Here is a 22,458-nt window from a genome sequence, read left to right on the forward strand (position 1 = left end):
CAGGAGATCGAGACCATCCTGGCTAACACGGTGAAACCCCGTCTCTACTAAAAAATACAAAAAAAAAACTAGCCGGGCGAGGTGGCGGGCGCCTGTAGTCCCAGCTACTCGGGAGGCTGAGGCAAGAGAATGGCGGGAACCCGGGAGGCGGAGCTTGCAGTGAGCTGAGATCCGACAACTGCACTCCAGCCTGGGCGACAGAGCGAGACTCCGTCTCAAAAAATAAATAAATAAATAAAATAAAATAAGAACACAGGCACATAGAAAAACACTCAATACACAGTAACTAATACTATAGAGCATATATAATAGATGGAATATAAGCATTCTAGTAAATACATGGGCAATACCTCAAATAGTTCATAAAAGATGGATTTAACTAGCATGTAAACAAACATGAAAAAAAATCAGCCATATTATTCTGTAAATGCTGATTTTGAGGTCTGTAAATGCTGATTTTGCTTGAGAAATGCTACTATATGGAAGGGGAGTGGGACTTAATATGAACCACTTCCATAGTTTTCATTTGGTATTAGATTCATTCATTCATTCATTTATTCACTACTTATTCATTCATTCTCAGACACTGTTCTAGAAACCTGAGATGCATCAATTAATAAAGATTCATGCCTTCAAGTTTACATTCTGGGAATACAGATAAACAATAAACATAATAAATAAGTAAATTACATATAATATGTTAAAAGGTGATATATGATATGGGAAAAAACGTGGCTAAGGCGCATCAGAGGTGTGGAGGTCAATGGTAAGCTGCAATTTCAAATAGGGTATTAAGATGGGCCTTGTTAAGGATGTAACTGAGCAAAGACATGATGAAATGAGGGAGTTGCTCTTACGAATATGTAAGGGTGTGAGGAAAACCCCACAGCACCAGTTGCTGCCTAGGCATTAAAAGTAGAACCCAATGGCTTAAGCCTGTGGCCAGAGATAAGAGCTTAGAGGCATAGCTCTTGCTTACAAGATGGGGCTCCTCACTTTTCCTGCTGCTTCCCTTACTTTAAACGTACCATTCAGGCTTTTGCTCACAAGCATAGTTAGCCACATCCTATTCCTACATATATATAAAATACACATATACATGCATGCTGCTAGTTGCCATACTCTCTCTCTGCCTGACTCTTCATTACTGCCTCCTGTGACCAGGGACGAAGGACTGGCCTTCTGACTCATTGCTCCCTCCCTGCCCAGCATCTGTAATAATCAGTCTTTGAACTTATTTTCTATTGTAGTGGTGTATTGATTTGCACCTTCCCCCTGAAGAACCAGGGTCTGCCCCAGGCCAGGATTTTCCTAGGATGCCAGGAAGAACACAACATCAGGCTCCCAGTGCCAAAGCAATGGTCAGACAGGCATAAACTGGACATAAGTCAGACAAGAGCCACAAAGGCATATGCCAGTATAAACAAGCTTCCTGTGTGAGGGACTCCTTGGTCATGGGTCAGACAACCAGGCATCAGGTCGTTCTCCAGGTGAAAGAAGTTTTCTGTGAAAGGCAAGCTGTAAACACCTATATCCAGCTACCTGAATTTCCTGTTAGGGCAGGGTTGCCAGTGCTCTGGTGCTGGAACCCCAATTTAGCTGGGGGCTCTCAGAACAGAGGGACCACTCTGTGCAGAAAGAATGCCCAGTGCAAAGGCTCTGCTTGTTTATTATAAATTGTGTGGTTGGTGGGGATCAGAGTGCTGGCGCAGCAACATTTTAGAGTATATTTCACCCTCTTGAGTTTTAGGGAAGGGGGATAAGTAGAGATTTAGACTTGTGATCATCTAATTTTGGTGTATTGGAGAAACTTCTTTAAGACCTGAAGAAGGCAGTTCAGGATACTGAAACTAGCAGAGATCACTTCTTCCCTTAGGGGGCACACTCTTGCTCTTATATTTTCATTTTCTCTGGCTCTTCTAACACTGGGTATATGCAGTTATCGGTCTTTTCTTGCATGCAGCAGTAATCTCCAAGATTCAAGTTGGAATTGTAAAAGAAATAAAAGAGCAAGACTATTAACATTTTGCATTCTAAGACATTCAGGTCAAACTTGCTCAGGGGAATAGGGTCTCCCATATTGTCAACTCTTAACATACAAGAATGCTATATTATTCAATAATTGGGAATGGGGGAAAAAAAACATGCTACACTAAAATTTGGGATCAAATGAAAGCAATCAATTTTGGATTGTCTTGTTTTGTCATCTCTGTGCATGTTTTCTTCAGAACCCTACAGGAAATAAGTAGTTATCATGATACCCAACTACTAACTGTGGTTCCTTAACCTATGAAGAAAATAGGATTGAATCTATGAAGAAAGTAGGGAGCAATGAGTGAGGCTGAACCTGTAGGAGACAAGGTCAGAGAGGAAGTAGAAGGGTTTGAGCAAGGAAAATGACACTACCTTATATAACAGAGTATTTCCCCATTGGAGAACAAGCCCTTTTAAGTTGGGTTTTCTGTTTCCTGTGGCCAAAAGCATTCCTAGCAGATACTTCATCTTTCTCTTCCTGGGTTTTAGCTCATCAGTCAATTCTCTTTCCACTGGAGGTAACAGATTTCATCTTAAGGAAAGTGACATTTCCTTACAGTACTTCTTACCAATGTTTATGTTATCTTTTACAGATCATAGGGAAATACGCCTTCACATAGCAGATAGGAGCAAAATACGACTTGAATAGTTCTATTTTCATCAAGACTGTTTGTAAGAAATAGGCACCGGAGATCGAGCTGAAGAAAAGAGATTTACTTGAAACTCCAGGACAGGGACAATACTGATGGCACCTTATGGGGTTTGGTTTGGAATTGGAGGTTGCTATAGAGAGCTCAGCAGCTGTCTAGGGAGTGCTCTAGTGCTCTTTCCCCTAAAGTGATTCAGTTACTTTCTATATTTCTTTGTTTCTATTTCATTAGTAAGAAGAGCTTCCCTGTGTGCCATTTAGTTCAAATTCATTAGAAAGGGGCTAATACTGGCCTATTTGCCAAGCCACACCATACAAGTCCAAGGTTGCTGAGAAGATTGTGGATTAACTACTTATAGATCAGCTGTCCAGGCATGGTCCATTTAGCTGTGGGACAGATAGGCCCCTGTCCTGTGATATGGAACAAGGGCCTTCAAGGCAACTGAGATGCATGAGTCAATGAATGAATAAATATCAAAGCAATTTGGACGGGGCAGGCAATAACAGGGATCTCTATCACATCTGCTTTCTCTCCATCAGGAAGCAGCATTTTATAAGAGCCTGTTTCCCCTGGATCTCTCTTATACTCAATATGTAATCTGAAAAATCCTTTCTGTGGCCTGCATTTCTTTGCAAGACTCAGTTCACTTGGATCGATAGTGTCCTGACAGCTGTTTTTGTTTCCTTCTTTCTAACATATCAACCTTTTGAAATCTGAACCCAATGGAGTATGTCAGCACAACCAGGCAGGTTTCTGGTAGGACTTCACTATTAAGGTGGCATTATGACTCCTGTAAGCCCTAGGAACTTTTACTTTCATGAGCCCCATCCTCAAATAAGAAAACATTACAACTATGTTGGTATAAGGACAAATATAATACAGAATAGACAGATACAGGCTGGAGTCATTATTGATACGTTCATTTACGTCCTCAAATTTTAAAAGAAATTAAAATGTTTTCTTGATCCCTAAAAGTATCACGAGCCCTAGACACTGTGTCTGCTGCACCGACTGGGCAGTTGCCCTGCTTGCTCTGTAGCTTCTTCAGGATCACGTGCTTTGCACAGTCAGATTTTCTTTTTTTTTTTTTGAGGCGGAGTCTCGCTCTGTCGCCCAAACTGGAGTGCAATGGCCGGATCTCAGCTCACTGCAAGCTCCGCCTCCCGGGTTTACGCCATTCTCCTGCCTCAGCCTCCCGAGTAGCTGGGACTACAGGCGCCCGCCACCTCGCCCAGCTAGTTTTTGTATTTTTAGTAGAGACGAGGTTTCACCGTGTTAGCCAGGATGGTCTCCATCTCCTGACCTGGTGATTCGCCCTTCTCGGCCTCCCAAAGTGCTGGGATTACAGGCTTGAGCCACCGCGCCCGGCCATGCACAGTCAGATTTTCATAGCATCCTAACCTTCTTAGTCTTGCCTTCCAATAACACTTATGCCATAAAAACATGCCAATCAAGCCAGGTGTGGTGGCTTACACCTGTAATCCCAGCACTTTGGGAGGCCGAGGTGGGTGGATCACCTGAGGTCAGGAGTTCGTGACCAACCTGGCCAACATGGTGAAACCCGTCTTTACTAAAAATACAAAAAAATTATCCGGGCATGGTGGTGCACACCTGTAATCACAGCTACTCAGGAGGTTGAGGCAGGAGAATCACTTGACCCAGAAGGCAGAGGTTACAGTGAGCCGAGATCATGCCATTGCACTCCAGTCTAGGCAACAAGAGCAAAACTCCATATCAAAAATAAAAATAAAAATAAAAATAAAAAAGCCAATCATTTCTCTGAAAGTTTTGAAATCTACATTTTTACAGTTAAGGGTAATGATTTTTACATGATACCTAGGAAATTCTAATGCCTTTAGATTTCTCATTTCCATGTGGAGATGCCAACTATTTTGCAGAATTAAATGAGATAAGGATGTAAAAACACATTGTAAACTACGGATCATTTTACAAAGGCTAGGTATTAATACACCTCTCTAAAAATTTAACTTCAATACCTTAATCAAAATTGTAACTATGCCAGTTCAGTTTTATTTAGAGATATTTTGGTTAAAAGGCTAGTAATGGAAAAATCAAGAGAAATGGCCGCTATTGATTCATCACTGACTGTTGTTCTTGAAAGCAGCATTAACTGTTAAGTCAGTGCTTTTTCAAACAACTCAATGAGGCCCTTTTCCTGCAAAACATTGATGTGATTAGTATGCCTCTTCAGAACGGCAGGAGAGCATCTGTTCTTTTCCATAAAGCCTTTCCTTGGAAGACCTTTGCAGTTCTAAATACAAAGGTGAGTCCAGTCTGTCTTAAATATGACTGAAGGAAGAAAGAAGCAAAGATCCCTCTTCCCTAGATGGATTAGTGTAACAGCATTGCTGGTGAAAATTCTTTCCCTTCCATCATAAATCTAGACTATTGTTAGCTATGTGTACCAGTTGCTAAAGGAGACCAATCATGCATGCTTTGGGATAAGAGCATCTTAGCCATATCATCTCCCCACTAATCCAGATTATAAAACACAGAAGAACAGGAAATAACTCACTATCAATTTAAATGCATAATTTCAGAGAATCCTAAAACTAAGAGGAACTTAGAAAGTTCAACTAAGGCAATTCCCTCCCTTTATCACAGATACGTATGTTGTGAGGCTTAAATGAGATGAATCACTTGTTCTTTATATAACATTTTTTAAAAATACTAAAACATCTTTAAAGACATTGTTTTATGATAATTAGATTATCTTTGTGGTGTAGGGGAGATGTACAATCATCGACCAAAATTTAGAGGTGGGCAGACTTTTTCTATAAAAGACTGAATAGTAAATATTTTAGGCTTTGCAAGCCATACAGGGTCTCTGTTGTACTTTCTTCTTTTTCTTCTTCTTCTTCTTTCAACTACCTTTAAAATTACAAAAACTTGGCTGGGTGTCATGGCTCATGCCTGTAGTTTCAGCACTTTGGGAGGCTGAAGCTGGAGGATCACTTGAGGCCAGGATTTGAAACCAGCCTGGGAAACACAGTAAGACCTAATCTCTACAAAATTGTTTTTAAAAATTTGCTGGGTATGGTGCACGAGCCAATAGTTCCAGCTACTCAGGAAGCTGAGGCAGGAGGCTGAACCCAGGAGTCTGAGGTTATAATGAGCTATGATTACGCCACTGCACTCCAGCCTGGGCCTGGGTAACAGAGCAGGATCCTGTCTCTTAAAATGTGTGCGTGCGTGTGTGTGTGTGTGTGTGTATGCATGTATACACTCTTCTTTTCTCACTAACCATAAAAAAACAGGCAGGTCAGATTTGCCCTGTGCAGCTGTGAAGGTTGTGATTTGCCAGCTCCTGAACGAGATAGTAAAACTGAAGCAACTAAAGAGATAATGTGTCAAATCACCTTATAAAACAATGATAAAAGCAAGAGCAAAATTTAAATCTTCATACCCCATTCAGTATAACATTCTATATCTATGAAAAATCTCTACTTTACCTGAAATTCATCGAAACATAGGAGACATGCTTCTTCACTGATTTCTTCAGCTATAGGAGCTATTGGGTCATATGATTTAGCCATGAATCCTGGTTTCCTTTTTGGCAAACTCTGTTTAAGGCGATGTATTCCTTAAACGAATGAAATTAAACACAGATGAAATACATTAGTGTATTTTAGACAATTATAACACTTTTAAAATCTCTAAATGAAACTTTAGTATGGACATAAAATTAAGTTTAAATTTCATGTAAAATCAAATTTGATCATTGAAATTGTTTGCATTTTCTGTACTTCAAAATAAGTTGTTCAAATATTATTGTGTTCTTATAGTTGTAAGGAAACTTCAAAGTCATTCCATTTCTACTCTTCAATCATTTCAGAAATTACAAGGTAATAGACAAGTGACTAGATGCATCAATACATCCACCTTAGTCGTGTATTTCAGGGATGAGAGTAGAGGATATGATCCTGCCCAAGTAGTACATATTACGTCTAACATATGCAATCAGAATGTGTCCTCATCTCTAGCCTAATACACTAAGGCCAGTCCACTTCATTCATTATGTGTGTACTAAATGCTGCAAGTATTAGCGGAAAAAAACACATGATTCCTGCTCTGGGGAGGTTACAGTGCAACTGGTAAACAAATCATGCAAAACTGGAATAACATAAGACCACTAGGAAAGCAATAAAGCTTACATGCGTACTCAAACTGAATGCCTACATGCTAAGGTAATACAGAGTAAAGGACCTAATCAAGAATCACTTATTTAAACAGGTGCATTTTTAACTTTTTTTATTGGCCCTTAGTAGAAACAGAAAATGCCTGAGCTTCATATAGCAATCTCTGTTCTCTGATTTGAAAGTATTAAATTAGTCTTAAGGACCAATTCTGGACACATTACTGACTGTTTCAACATAGCACAAAACAAATGGAACCAAATAAAATCTTACTGCAAGCAAAAATCTAATTTTTAAAAAGAGTATATGTTCATTCAATGAAGAAAACCATTCTGTAGTGTTTCCCCACTGAAAAAAATCACTTCTTTCAGATCATTGCTTACTTTTGTGCACATCTAGCATGAAACCATGAAAATGAACTCGTTTTTTCCTCTTCATTTCCACATAAGCATAAAACATGTCCATCACCATTGTTTTTCCTGTACCTTAAAAACAAACAAACAAAAAAATAAGAATACTATTAAATAGTACGTACTGATTGCTGTAATGATTGTTCATTAGCTTTGAGATAATGAAACCATACTCTTCCACCGGGAAGCTGAAGACTATGTCACTTCTTTAGAAGGGGGAGCTTACTTTGTATGTTAAACTAGCTAAAAATAAAATGCTGATATTACTCTTTTCTGTTAAAATCCTGTTTATAGGAAATACAACAATTACTTAACATTACAGGGGCTATTTCCCCCTGAAAACTATGTTCATAAACTGGCAAGATTTACAGTCTTCTCTTCCAAAAGACACTAGCATAAATAAAATAATTAATTAAAAATTTATTGGGTCATTACTATGCATGAGGAACTGTTTTAGGCACTACGGGAAAATTCAAAAATGAAAAATAAGAGAAGAGGCTGGGCATGGTGGCTCACGCCTATAATCCCAGCACTTTGGGAGGCCAGGATGGGAGGATTGTCTGAGCCCAAGAATTCAAGACCAGCCTGGGAAACATAGCAAGACCCCCAACTCAAAAAAAAAAAGAAGAAAGAAAAGAGAAGAAAGATGAAATATAAAGATGAGTATCTAACATAAATATTGAACATGAATCATATATGTAGATTAGAGCTAGAGAATTGCCAATTTTAACACTTCCATTTTTTAAAAGCTGAGAATATAGATCTCTCAAAATAAAACCTACTTGAGGAAATTCTGATACAGTCAATCCTTATAATTAAATTATCTAATTTTCAACACTAAAACTTTTAATGACTACAATCGCATTAGTAGAGTAGAACACTCTTATCTGAGAATTCAGTTACTCAAGGCCCACAATCATAGTCTAAAGATATTAAATGGAAAACTCCAAAATTAAACAATCCTTAAGAATTAAATTATGCAGCTCTCCTGAGTAGCATGAAGAGACCTCGTGCCATCCCGTTCCATTCCACCCAGGACATAAATCATCCCTTTGTCTGGCATATCCACACTGTATTCACTACCCTCCCATTGGTCACTTAGTGGCCTTCTCTGTTAAAAACATAGTATATAAGCTGGGCACGGTGGCTCATGCCTGTAATCCCAGCACTTTGGGAGGCCAAGATGGGCAGATCACATAAGGTCAGGAGTTCGAGACCAGCCTGGCCAACATGACAAAACCCTGTCTCTACTAAAAGTACGAAAATTAGCCAAGCATGGTGGTGAGCGCCTGTAATCCCAGCTACTCAGGAGGCTGAGGCAGGAGAATAGCTTGAACCTGGGAGGCGGAGGTTGCAGTGAGATGGTGCCTCTGCACTCCAACCTGGGCGACAAGAGAGAGACTCCATCTTAAAAAAAAACAAAAACAAAAACATAGGGTTCAGTACTATGTGAGGTTACAGGCATCCACTGGAACTATCCTCTATGAATAAGGGGAAACTACTGTAACTGAATATCCAACAGCCTGAGAATTTAATGCAGGTAGCATAAAAATGTCTTATCCCCTCTCAGAAAGCCTAGGGCATTCGGTTCAGTGGCCCAAGTTCAGTTTGTACCTGGCATTCCTCAGTAAGCCAGACCAGCACATGCTGGTCCAGTCTCACATCCTCCCTACTTCCTCGTCTCCCACCACCACAAGATTACTTCCTGTCTAGTAATTCCTTTGCAATTAATAGAATCCAAAGGCACTTCAGAAAGTAAGAAGATCTAAATCTTATCTTTTGGGTTTCCTCCATGCCACAAGATGACACCGGGCCCATGCCATTTGAATGTCAGAGTGCTTTTGTATATGAAAAAGCAATCCACCAAACATTTTTTTATGAAGAAGTCATTTTGATGGAAAGTCATTCATTGCAAAAATATTCAGTACGGTATCTCTTGATATAGTGATTAGCAGTAGATTTTAAATAATTATATTTACCCAGAAAAGTTAACAAAGTTTCAAATTCTGCTGCACGCAGTGTAGTATACTTATAGATTCAGAATAAAGTCATGAATTATCTAACTAAAAATATATTAATTAATCATTAGGGTAAAGCAAATCAAAACTAATGTAGGTAAAGATACCACTTTACTTACATTAGAACGACTATTTTTTAAAAAAAAGGAATAGAAAATAACAAGTGTTAGCAAGGATGTATAAAAATTGGAACCTGTGCATTGCTAGTGAGAATAACAATGGTACTGTCACTGTGGAAAACAGTATGACAGTTCTTCAAAAAATTAAACACAGGCTAAGTGCAGTGGTTCACGCCTATAATTTCAGCACTTTAGGAGGCCTAGGAGGGAGAATTGCTTGAGACTAGGAGTTCAAGAAGACCAGCCTAGGCAACATAGCAAGATCTCATCTCTACTAAAAATTTAAAATATTAGCCATGTTTGGTGGTGCATGCCTGTAGTCCCAGCTACTCGGAGGCTGAAATGGGAGGATTGCTTGACCCCAGGAGTTCAAGGTTGCAGTGAGCTATGATCGTGCTACTGCACTCCAGCCTGGGCAACAGAGAGAGACTTTGTGTCCAAAAAAATAAATAACTAAACATGTGTGACCATAGGATCCAGCAATTCCACTTCTGAGTATATGCACAAAACAACTGAAAGTAGGGATTCAAACAAATACTTACACCTCAATATTCACAGCAGAATTATTCACAATAGTCAAAAGATGGAACAACCCAAACATCCATTAATGGATGAATGGATAAACAAAAAGTGGTATATACATAAAATGATACAGTTGGCCCTCTGTATCTAGTTTCCACATCCCCAGATTCAACCAACAGTGGATCAAAATTATTTTTAAAATAAAAAATAAGGAACAGGTGGATTGGCTTACACCTATAATCCCAGCAATTTGGGAGTCCAAGGCAGGCAGATTATTTGAGTCCAGGAGATTGAGACCAGCCTGGGTGACATGGCAAAATCCCTTCTCTACAAAAAAATATAAAAATTAGCTGGGCATTGTGGTGCATGCCTGTAGTCCCAGCTACTCAAAAAGCTGAGGCAGGATGATCACTTCAGCCCAGAAGGTAGAGGATGCAGTGTGCTGAGATCACACCACCACACTTCAGGACCTGGGTGACAGAGCGAGATTCTGCTTCAAAATAGTAATAATCATCCTATCATCATAATATAAACAAAAAACAATACAGTATAACAACTATTATAGCATTTATGTACCACTTACATTGCTATAAGTAATCTAGAGGATTTAAAGTATACAGGACAACACGCAAAGTTTATATGCAAATGCTACACCATTTTACATACAGGACTTGAGTATTCTCAAATTTTGGTATCCAAGGGGATCCTGAAACCAATCCCCCATGAATACCAAGTATATTATTCAGCCTTAAAAAGGAATCCAACTCATATGCAGTGTGTAATAATATGGATGAATCTTGAAGATATTTTGCTAAGTAAAATAATCCAGTCCCAAAAGGAAAAATATTGTATGATTCCATTTATATAAGGTACTGAAGAATAATCAAATTCATAAAGACAGAAAGTAGAATGGTGGTTGCCAGGCCAGGGGAGTCAGAGGGTGGGATGTGGAAAATGTGGGAGAGAGGTAGAATAGGAAGTTGTGGTTTAATGGACACAGAGTTTCAGTTTGGGAAGATAAAAATGTTCTGAAGATGGATGGTGGTAATAGTTGTACAACAATATGAACAGACGTAATACTACTGAATTATGCACTGAAAATGTTTACAAGGGTAAATTTTATGTAATGTGTTTTACCATAATAAAAACAATTTAATACATTTTTTAAAACCTATAGTTAATATGCTTAATGGTAAAAGACTAAACACTTCTCCCCTACAATTTGACAAAGGCAAGGATGTCTACACTCATGTTCTGAAAATGGATGGTGGTAATAGTTGTACAACAATGTGAACAGATTTAATGATACTGAATTATACGTTAGAAATGTTTAAAAAGGAAAATTTTATGTTATGTGTTTTACCATAATAAAAACGATTGAATATATTTTTTAAAACATACAGTTAATATGCTTATTTGTAAAAGACTGAACACTTCTCCCCTCCAATTTGACACAGAAAAGGATGTCTACACTCACTACTTCTATTCAACATTGTACTGGGAGTCCTAGCTGGTGCAAGGAGGCAGCAAAAATAAATAAAATGCATAAAAATTTAAAAAAGCAAAATTGTCTTTATTGGCAGATAACCTAATTGTATATACACAAAAAAAATCCTAAAGAATCTACCAAATCACCACTAGAGTTAATAATTAAATTTAGCAAGACCATAGGATACAAGGTCATCAAAAAATCAACTGCATTTCTATAAACAGTAACACATATAATGACATTTTGGTCAACAATGGACCACATAGCCAATGGTGGTTCCAAAAGATTATGAAGAAGCTGAAAAATTTCTATCACTTAGTGATGTCATAGCTATCCTAACATGGAAGCACAATTAATTTTTTTTTTATAAATTTCATGTAGCTCAAGTACACAGCACTGATAACATCTTGTATAAAGTAGTATACAGAAATGTCCTCAGCCTTCACATCCACTGACCACTCACTCACTGACTCATTCAGAGCAACTTCCAGTCCATTCATAGTCAAACAGGCATCCCATATTTTATCTATTATACTGTACTATTACTGCACCTTCTCTGTTTAGATATGTTTAAATAAACAAATACCATAGTGTTACAACTGCCTACAATATTCAATACAGTAACATGCTGTACAGGTTTGTAGCACAGAAGCAATAGGTTCTATAATACAGCTGAGGTGTGTAGTAGGCACATGTATCCCTGCATCCAAGCCAGGGAGAACTATGCTTCCTAACTCCTAACCTTAAAACCAGCCTACCTTTCAACTGGTGAAATTAGAATCTGTGTCAATGTGAAACAGGTGAGGTGAAACGAGGAGGCAGCAGAAAAGGGGCTGATAAGCAAAACATACTTTTATTCTCTTCTAGTGTACCAGAGAATTCATTAACCCCGCCATCACCACTGTAGTCGGCTGGTCAAGAATTGAGGCTCTGTTGTGAGAAAGTCAGCTGTTGGGTATGAATGAAGCCACAAAATACTACTACCACAGCTTTGGGCTTCTATATGAGATGTGATAAACATTTTACAACAAAAATAATTCATTTCAAGATTGAACCATGATAATAATCCCTCCAACTCATACATCAACCCTACTGCAGTTTCCAGGATTTAGGTTCCATCTGGGTCAATCCTCTCAACACATCTGTGAAGAAAGGGGTGAAGTGAGCAGGACAAAGCCCAAATAGAGTGCAAGAATGAAAAGTGGGAAGGGAGTGTTACCAGGTAGCTATTCTCTATCCCGTGAAGTCTCCTTACAAATTATTTATTTACATTTTTCTTAAAAAAAAAAATAAGAAATGAGGTCTCACTATGTTGCCCAGGCTGGTCTCGAACTCCTGAGCTCAAGCATGTTTATTTATTTTTATTTTATTTTATTTATTCATGTATGTATTTATTTATTTTGAGACAGTCTTGCTGTGTTGCCCACGCTGGAGTGCAGTGGTGTGATCTCGGCTCACTGTAACCTCTACCTCCCGGGTTCAAGCAATTCTTCTGCCTCAGCCTCCTGAGTAGCTGTGACTACAGGCACCCACCACCACGCCAGGCTAATTTTTGTATTTTTAGTAGAGACAGGGTTTTGCCATTTTGGCCAGGCTGGTCTGAAACTCCTGACCTCAATGATCCGCCCCGCTCAGCCTCCCAAAGTTGCTGGGATTATAGGCGTGGGCCACCGCACCTAGCCCAATTTATTTATTTATTTATTTTTAAGATAGGGCCTCACTCCGTAGCCCAGGCTGGAGTGCAGTGCTATAATCTCAACTCGCTGCAACCTTGATCTCCCAGGCTCAAGTGATCCTCCCACCGCATCCTACTGAGTAGCTGGAACTACAGGCACACACCACCATGCTCAGCTAATTTTTTAATTTTTTGTAGAGACGGGGTCTCACCTTGTTGTCCAGGCTAGTCTCAAACTTCTGGTCTTAAGCAATTATCCTACCTCAGCCTCCCAAAGTGCTGATATTACAGGCATGAGCCACCATGCCCAGCCTTCTTAAAAGTTAGTACCTGTTTCCCAAGTCCAAAGAAGGAAAAGAATAAAGAATAAGAGCTTATGGTGGCATTTTGAGGCTATTCTCCCAGAGAGCCCCCCAAATAAAAACTTTATCTTTTATTACCTATTTTATTTCATTTTTGAGATGGGGGTCTCACTCTGTTGCCCAGACTGGAGTGCAGTGGCATAATCATGGCTCACTGCAGCCTTGACCTCCCAGGCTCAAGTGATCCTTCCACCTCAGCCTCTCGAGTAGTTGGGACTATAGGTACATGCCACCATGTCAGGCTAATTTTTGTATTTTTTGTGGAGACAGAGTTTTGACATGTTGCCCAGGCTGGTCTTGAACTCCTGGGCTCAAGCAATCCACCCACCTCGGGCTCCCAAAGTGCTGGGATTACAGGTATGAGCCATCATGCCTGGCAGATTACCTATTTTATAAGTGGTCTGAACTAAACTTATTATAGCCACCAAAATGTTCATCTCACTTCCCATTTCAGAATTCCTTTCTCTTCCCCTCTCTATACTATAAGGATGTTTCCAAACAAAGGTTGCCACACACCCAAACTATATGAACATCCCATACTATCACATCTTTTCTATTGATTTCAAACACTCAGATGAATAACTTGTAATGTGCTTCCCTTCAGTTAGTTACCATATGGCTGTATTTTCTAAATTAAAATCCAACAACATTCATAGCGTTTAAAAAAACAGTCCTTTTACAGAAGTGGAAGCAGTTGTGCTTTATCAACCATCTCCATTTATGGTCAGCTGGTTAAAGTAACAGGAGGAACAAAGTTGTTGATTTTAGCAATGACTTAATATGAAAGTGAAGGTACTGGAAGTAAATGTTCTCAGGAGGCAGAGAATGAGCCCTGACAACAGGATGAGAATCATTAATGGTGCCCAAAGGTGCAGGAACATAAAATTGATCAAGTGTCTATTATAAATTGCTTTCTAAATAAGAAGTATACATTGGTCTCAAAAGTACCAATTAGCCAATGAACTAAGAAAAAGAATAGTTTGAGCTTCTTTTCTGTAATTTCAAGAACTTAAGGAATTTTAAGGGGCAATCTCTAATGTTCACTTTTGTGAACTAAATTATTCTCTTTTATTAGATTAGCTAAATCTGGAAATATAAAACGGATATTCAATGCAAGGCATCAGTAAACAAATTAGAAAAAGAAGGAACAGTTTAGAAAGGAACAGTTTTATCTTTAAGGCATTAAAACTACTTATTCGGCCAGGCGCCATGGCTCACGCCTGTAATCCCAGCACTTTGGAAGGCTGAGGAGGGCGGATCACGAGGTCAGGAGATCGAGACCATCCTGGCTAACACAGTGAAACTCCATCTCTACTAAAAACACAAAAAATTAGCTGGGTGTGGTGGCAGGCACCTGTAGTCCCAGCTACTTGGGAGGCTGAGGCAGGAAAATGGCGTGAACTTGCAGTGAGCCGGGAGGCGGAGCTTGCAGTGAGCCGAGATCGTGCCACCGCACCAGCCTGGGTGACAGAGGGAGACTCCGTCTCAAAAACAAACAAACAAACAAACAAAAAAACTACTTATTCAATGCCCTTTTTTTCTTTTCCTAAAAATGTTACTAAGATAATATTCCCTGCCATTACTCCCTCATAACGCAAATGTGTTGTGGCTATAGGGGAGCCTAGAGTGTGAATATTAGTCTAGTACAAAACTGACCTCGTTACATGTGAATGTGAGTTTTCAGTATGCCAGTAGAAGAAATAATTGATTGACAGTAAACTGAGGGATTAGAAAAAAATAAAATTAAAAAATTAAAAAAGACATCAAAGAAATAATTGAAAGCAAGGAGGCAATAAAGCCAAGTAGAAACCCCTTTATGATATCAGTGACTGAGGGTGGCCAAGGAGAGGTTTAAGACTAAGAGAAAAGGGTTTGTTTGAAGAAAATAGAAACCACAAAACAGAATATTTCAGTAAGAATGAGGTCAGGGAAGACTTCATAAGCAAGACACTACATGATTAGGAAAACCTGGAAAGAAGTGACGACTCAGAAGATTTCCATCAAAATGTGAGTCTTTCTGCCCAATGTCTAGAACTGGGAGACCAAGGAAATGTTACCACTTATGCATTAAGAGTATCTACTATCAACTACATTAAAGGTAATAATGACTAAATTATTCATCTTAGTGCTTAGGTTATGACTAGAAATATTAGCGGAAATTAAAAGTAAAAAAGAACAGCTTATTTTTTTAAAAAGTATTAAGCTGAGTTAATGAGTCATGGAATCCTGATTTGTCTAATAACCTATCTGTAGATGATTTCCTTCCCTGAGATTAATTACATTATACATTAAATAATGTTTGCACCCTAACATGGTGACTAATTCTGCCCTAGACTATAGCTGTATCCTAAGAGAAGTAAAGTAAAAGCTGAGATACTACCCTCTATCCCCTTTCTTTTCTCCCTGCCTTACCCTGCCTCATCCTATTCCCTTGCTGGTAATAGGGATAGAAATAGAAATTATCCCTGAGCAAAAGCTGAGAAACTTTCTGTTTTGCCCACCCAAAACTTATTTTAACACACTTACCAACATCTCCATAAACATACAGGCCCCTGGGAGGTTTGCTCCTTGAAAAAAGCTGCAAATTAAGAACAAATTATAAATCTCTACCATGCAAATAATTAAATATAATCATATACATAGTCTTCCTAACTGTCCTATATACACAACCAAGAGGGACTATTATATACAATAAGCAAGAAAAAACTTGATATAAAAATGTATAAAACTGAAATATTATGCAGCCTTAAAAAGAGAAAAAACTCTAACATATACATGAATGAACATTGAGGACATTATGCTAGGTGACATAAACCAGTCACAAAAAGACAAATACTATCACTCCACTTACATGAGGTACTTAGAACAGCGAAAAATTAAAGAGACAGAAAGTAGAAGTCAGGCGCTGTGGCTCACACCTATAATCTGAGCACTCTGGGAGGCTGAGGTAGGAGGATCACTTGAGCCCAAGAGTTCAAGACCAGCCTGGAAAATATAGGGAGACCTCATCTCTGCAAGTAGTTAAAAATAATTAGCCAGATGTGGAGGCATGTGCCTGTGGTCCCAGTTACTCAGGGGACTGAAGTTGGAGGACTGCTTGAACCCAGGAGGTCAAGGCTACAGTGAGCTGTGTTCACACCACTGTACTGCAGCCTGGACAACAGAGCAAGACCCCATCTCAATTAGAAAAAATTAGAAAAAGGGGTTACCAGGGGCTGGAGGGAGGAAGGAATGGGAAATTATTGTTTAATGGGTTCAGAGTTTCAGTTTTACAAGATGAAAGGAGTTCTGGAGATAAATGGCAGTGATGGTTGCATGACATTACAAATGTATTTAATACTACTGAACTGTACTCTTAAAACATGAGAGATGGTAAATCTTATGTGTGTATTTACCACAAAAGAAAATTGGAAAAAAATGCTGTGAAGCCCCTCTTAGGATTCAATACAGGAGGCAATAACCATAGTAGCCCACAGCGAGGGGTTCACAGTCACACAACTTGAATGTACATCCCCTCTACGATTTACCATCCATGGAGTCTTTCCCTTCTTTCCCAGATGGGCTCCCCAAACAATGGCAGCTAGGCTCATTCTCAGCAATTAATGAGTAGAGTAGAAGAATTTTTCTGGAGAAACTGAATGATCTCCAGACAAAAAGGCCCAAAGGCACTTATGTTGGTTAAGCTTCTCCCAAAGAAAGACCTAGATCCCTACCAGATTACCTTCTGGTAAATAAAGCACACCAGTCACCAAACCTCTCAAGCTGGAGCTTCAATCAGCTTGTTAGTACCAATGGTCAATAGATATTTGGAAGAAACTTCCAAGATAAAAGTCAGAGACCAGAACAAATATACAGAGGGGAATAAACTCAGAGCAAATGTGCCTTCTAGACATCCAAAAAAAAAAAACCTCAAAAATAAAAGTGGGCCGGGCACGGTGGCTCACACCTGTAATCCCAGTATTTCGGGAGGCCAAGGTGGGCACATTGTTTGAGCTCAGGAGTTTTGAGACCAGGCTAGGCAACATAGCAAAACCCCATCTCTACAAAAAAATACAGAAATCAGCCGGGCATGGTGGTGTACTCCTATAGTCCCAGCTACTTGGGAGGCTGAGGTGGAAGGATTGCTTGAGCCGAGGTGGAGACTGCAGTGAATCAAGATCACACCACGGCACTCCAGCATGAGCAACAGAACGAGACACTGTCTCACTCAATCACAATCAATTAATAAAAATAAAAGTGAAGTCAACATAATAATATACTGAGGAAAAATAAGAGAAGCTACTAAAACCATATAAAGCATAGTGGGAAAAAGAAATTGTCTCTTCAATAAATGATGTTTGGGAGGCTGAGGCGTTAGGATTGCTTGAGCCCAGGAGTTTGAGACTAGCCTGGGCAACAAAGCAAGACACCATCTTTACAAAAAAGAAATTGTTTCCATTGAGGAAAAATGATTTCCTACTAATCCATCCAATCTATTCATCAAGTGTGAAAATGGAAAATTGTCCTTTCATACATTCAGGGTATGAAAAAAACTTCCCACTCAGCAAGAAGAAAACATAGGCTCTGGGAAATGTAGAGGGCTCCTGGGAGGGAAAAAAGTTTGTCAGAGGGAGGCCTGCTTCTAGGACCACAGTGGCACTGCAGGTCAGGAAAGCAGTCAGGTCCAGAGCAAAACTGGAAACTGAAGGGCTCTGGAGATGAAGCAAAATGGAACTTCTCTTACCTAATGCTATTATTAACCCAAATAACCATCTTTAATTTTGTTACACTTAGAAGAGTAACCTTCAAACTCTGCAGCAGTTCCTAAACACCTGTGCAAACAACAAGGTATGATAGGGTGGAGTGAGTTCAGAAAGGGAGAGTAAAACAGAAAAAAGTGAAGATTATGCCACTTAGCATCAACCAGAGTGGTCAATAATTCGGCAGAGAACATTCTCAAAACCTAGCTTTCAGGGTTTCATCCATAATGCTTTTGGTTTTGTCTTATTTTATTTTATTTATTTTAGAGACAGGGTCTCACTCTGTCACTCAGGCCTCGAACTCCTGGACTTAAGCAATCCTCTTGCCTCAGCCTCCTAAGTAGCTGGGGCAGGCAGATACCACTACATCCAGCTAAATTTTATTTTTAAAAAACTCTCTTGTAGGCTGGGTGCAATGGCTCATGCCTGTAATCCTAGCACTTTGGGAGGCCAAGGCAGGCAGACCACTTGAGGTCAGGAGTTCAAGACCAATCAGGCCAACATGGTCAAACCCTGTCTCTTCTGAAAATACAAAAATCAGTTGGGCGTTGTGGTGCATGCCTGTAATCTCAGCTACTTGGGAGGCTGAGGTGGGAGAATCGCTTGAACCAGGAGGCAGAGGCTGCAGTGAGCCAAGATCGCACCACTGCACCCAGCCTGGGCAACAGAACAAGACTCCATCTCAAAACACAAACAAACAAACTATCCTGTAGAGATAGGGTCTCACTATGTTGCTCAGTCTGGTCTTAAACTGCTGCCTAGGCCTCCCAAAGCGCTAGGATTGCAAACATGAGCCATCATACCTGGCCTGCTTTTGTTTTATAATTTATGGGTTCATTCCAACCTGCCTCAGAAACCTCTCTTGTTTTCCTGTTCCTTTTTGCTTTCTTTCTCTATTAAATGTAGCTTGTGCCTTCTAGACCTCACTCACGGTCTAGGCCAGACAAAAGGATCTTCTTTGCTTTGACTCTGCAATCTGGATGGCTTCCTAGTATCTCTCTGCATGTTAACTCCCCATCTATTCTTAAATCTCCACTCAAAACAGTTTTCTACTCCTGCCAAAACTTCTTAATTTTTCTTGGTTTTTTGTTTCTTATATGAACCATTATCATGCACTGGTTATTCTATTTTCAAGTGCCAGAAAAAGCATTATGCTCTTAATTTTAGAACAGCTTCAAATTGGAAAACTTGCATAAAACCTAATAATCTCTAAGTATATTCTATGTATGTGAAATTTTTTGAAAGCAGCATTTTGTATAGGCAACTGAGAGTGTCATAGCAATTCATAATTCTTCACAATAAATTTTGTGGGAATAGTTTTAAGACCTATTCTAATACTTAAAATCAAGATAGGGTGAATAAATGAAGTTCAGGGAAAAGAAATGAAGAAAGATGGGGGGGTGGCGCAGGGGAACATTGCATGGAGAGAGCTGAATGCTGCTAAAAAAAAAAACAAAAAAGTTGGCCAGGTGTGGTGTCTCACACCTGTAATCCTAGCACTTTGGGAGGCCCAGGTGGACGGATCACTTGAGGTCGGTAGTTCAAAACCAGTGGCCAACATGGTGAAACCCCGTCTCTACTAAAAATACAAAAATTAGCCAGGCATGGTAGCAGGCTACTCAGGAGGCTGAGGCAGGATAATTGCTTGAACCCGGGAGGCAGACGTTGCAGTGAGCCAAGATCGCACCATTGCACTCCAGCCTGGGCGACACAGCAAGACTCCATCTCAAAAAAATAAAAAATAAAAAGAGAGAAAAATTTGCACTCATGGATGTCTCTTCTATTTTTCACTCTCAACTCAATATATTTTAGAAAGAGCACTTTAGCAAATACCACATTCTATATTACATATATAATCTGTTATGTTGTATTATATTTTATAGTAACATTTAGAAGATGACAAAGAGATACTGCTGTGCCAAAGAAAAGATCCTCAAACATCTAAGATCACAAATACCTCGTATCACATGAATACTGTTTAAGATGGAGATTTTAATATAAGCAAATTGATCAACAAAATGGATACCCTCCTAACAAGAATCATTAGACATAGACATAGTCTATCTAAACAATATTATATACACCACTTATTTTTACTTGGGGAAACAAGCTAATTTCCTCCTAATAAAAATTTCAGTTTTCTAATAATTATTGAAATTATTTTAAGGCACTTAAAAATCTATGTCTTAAGGGAAAAATCAGAGAATCAAATGGAGAAAAGTAAGACTAATCAGAAGGCTATAAAATGGGTCCTAAAGAAGTTTTTTAATTCTTTATTAATAGTAGTGATTTCGGGGAGAGGAAGGTTTACATGGTTTTCTTCAAAATGACTGTCCCTTAGGAACCCACATCATTTGCACACTCCCAATTTAGATTTCTCACAACTTAACGCTATTTTTCTGTTCTATTAAATTTCCTTCCTTAAATTTAATTCCCTATAACTTTCCTTATGTCTCAGAAATCACAGTGAACTCCACCCTTACACTGTTTCTCGGTGCTGGTTATTCGCCATGTGCTCCCCTCCCCTGATGCCTTCTCCCTCCTGTCTGTACCCCAAGAGACTGACCTTTCTGGCTGGCTCCTGGCTGGTTCAGCCCATGGGAGGCATTCCTTGCAGGAAATAGGAGAGAGGGCATAGAAAGGGATGGGTCGTTCTCTCCCATCCCTCCCTGCTTCAGAGATGTGTCTCAGTAGAGCCACATCCCTCCAGACCAACAAGCAGCCCATCCCTCAGGCCACAGCTCTAGCTCTCACCAGTCTCCTCCTTTGCCCTTCCATCCCTTGTTTGCTACCTTAAGCCTGCCCACGCCTCTCTATGTAGTCTCTAAATTTGGTCTTTATTGAAACATCTACTGTGAAGTGTTTTCTGCCAGGACTCTGATACATTCTGGACTCCCAAAATGCACACACGTAACATTAGACTCAGACTTTAAAATCTGAAATGATTCAGTTTCTCTAGTGACCAGTTATAAGATTTGTCACAAGTTACCTGTATCTTAGGGAGTTTGTAAAGTAGGATAATGACACCTTCTCTAATGGGCTTTTGATGAGGATCCAGTGACATCACCTTTTAGATTGTGCAGATAGATCGTAAGCTTAAGGATGATGTTGGAAGACGGTGATAACCTACCACCTACCTCCACCAAGCATAAGAGATATGGCAGAAGAGTATTAGAGTTGAACCCAAAAGATCTAGGTACAAATCCTGGCTGGCTATTGATTAGCTAGGTGACCCTGGGTAAGCCCTCTCAACTCTGCAACCTGCTGTCTCCTTATCTGTTGGGTGCAGGGCCCAGCATAGGGAATTTCCCCATCACTGCTCACCTCTGCATGTGTAATCACACCAAAGACTGCAAGCATAATGTGCTTACCAATACCTGTTTATACTCAGACCTGTAATTCGTGGAAAAAGAAACACCACATCCTTTGACACATCCCTCTCAAAGATCTGAATAATACAATTAGTAAGTTCAAGCAATTTACATCCATATAAACTCTAAACCCAACAAACCAAGAATACATTCAAGAACAAGCAGCATGATTTCAAATATAGTCCATATGCTAAGCCAGAAAGAAAACTTCAATAAATTTCAAAGAATCGAACGTACTCTAACCATAATTTAATAAAATTATATACAAATGATAAAAAGATAGCTAAAAAAAGAAAAATCTCATACTAAAATATATACCCTTCCATGAACTTCACCCAGATTGCTGAGGATTGCTGAAAAAAGTCTGACAGTCATGCAGAGTGGACCCTCTCTCTGGACCCTCCATATTGTCAACAATTCTGTTTCCCTAGTGAGTTCACTGTGTCTCTGCAAAGAATCTCTGGAACCTTCTTACTTCCCATTAAGCAAAACTACATTTCACTCATCACTTTCAGAAGATGTCTCCTACTTCTTCATAAAGAGAGAACAGAAGGCATTGGGTTGAAAGTCCCTCAACTTCCTATGTGAAACTGCAATCCCACCCACATCTGCACCCATCCATTCCTCCCTCCTGTGACATTCCTCCTGTTACAAAGGAAAACGATTCCTCTCTCCCGTGACATTCCTCCTGTTACAAAGGAAAACGATTCCTCTTCCTGTCCTTCTTCCAACCTTCTATCAGTGTTTAATTTCATACCCCATCTACCTTCTCAGGAACCAGGGCCCATCAAATCAAATTCCTCTTCTCTTGTAATCCTTCTTATCAACAGCTTATAAAGCTGTTGATTTATAAAATGTTTTCCAATTAATTTACTTTTACAATCTTGAAGTGTACTATTTCACAAGACATAG

At 39.4% G+C, this 22,458-nt stretch overlaps 1 protein-coding gene across 1 annotated transcript in view; it reads right to left on the reverse strand.

The window, feature by feature from the left end:
* The window catches only part of AFG1L (AFG1 like ATPase), a 221,276-nt gene that overhangs the window by 152,754 nt on the left and 46,064 nt on the right, over nt 1-22,458 (reverse strand). The window contains exons 3-5 of the mRNA XM_010382494.2: nt 15,963-16,014; nt 7,225-7,326; nt 6,158-6,288 (exon numbers count right to left, since the gene is read on the reverse strand). Of these exons, the coding sequence (XP_010380796.1) occupies nt 6,158-6,288; nt 7,225-7,326; nt 15,963-16,014 (285 nt within the window). The remainder of the gene's footprint in view (nt 1-6,157; nt 6,289-7,224; nt 7,327-15,962; nt 16,015-22,458) is intronic.

Source organism: Rhinopithecus roxellana, chromosome 4 (genome assembly GCF_007565055.1).
Source record: "Rhinopithecus roxellana isolate Shanxi Qingling chromosome 4, ASM756505v1, whole genome shotgun sequence".
Taxonomy (NCBI): Eukaryota; Metazoa; Chordata; class Mammalia; order Primates; family Cercopithecidae; genus Rhinopithecus; species Rhinopithecus roxellana.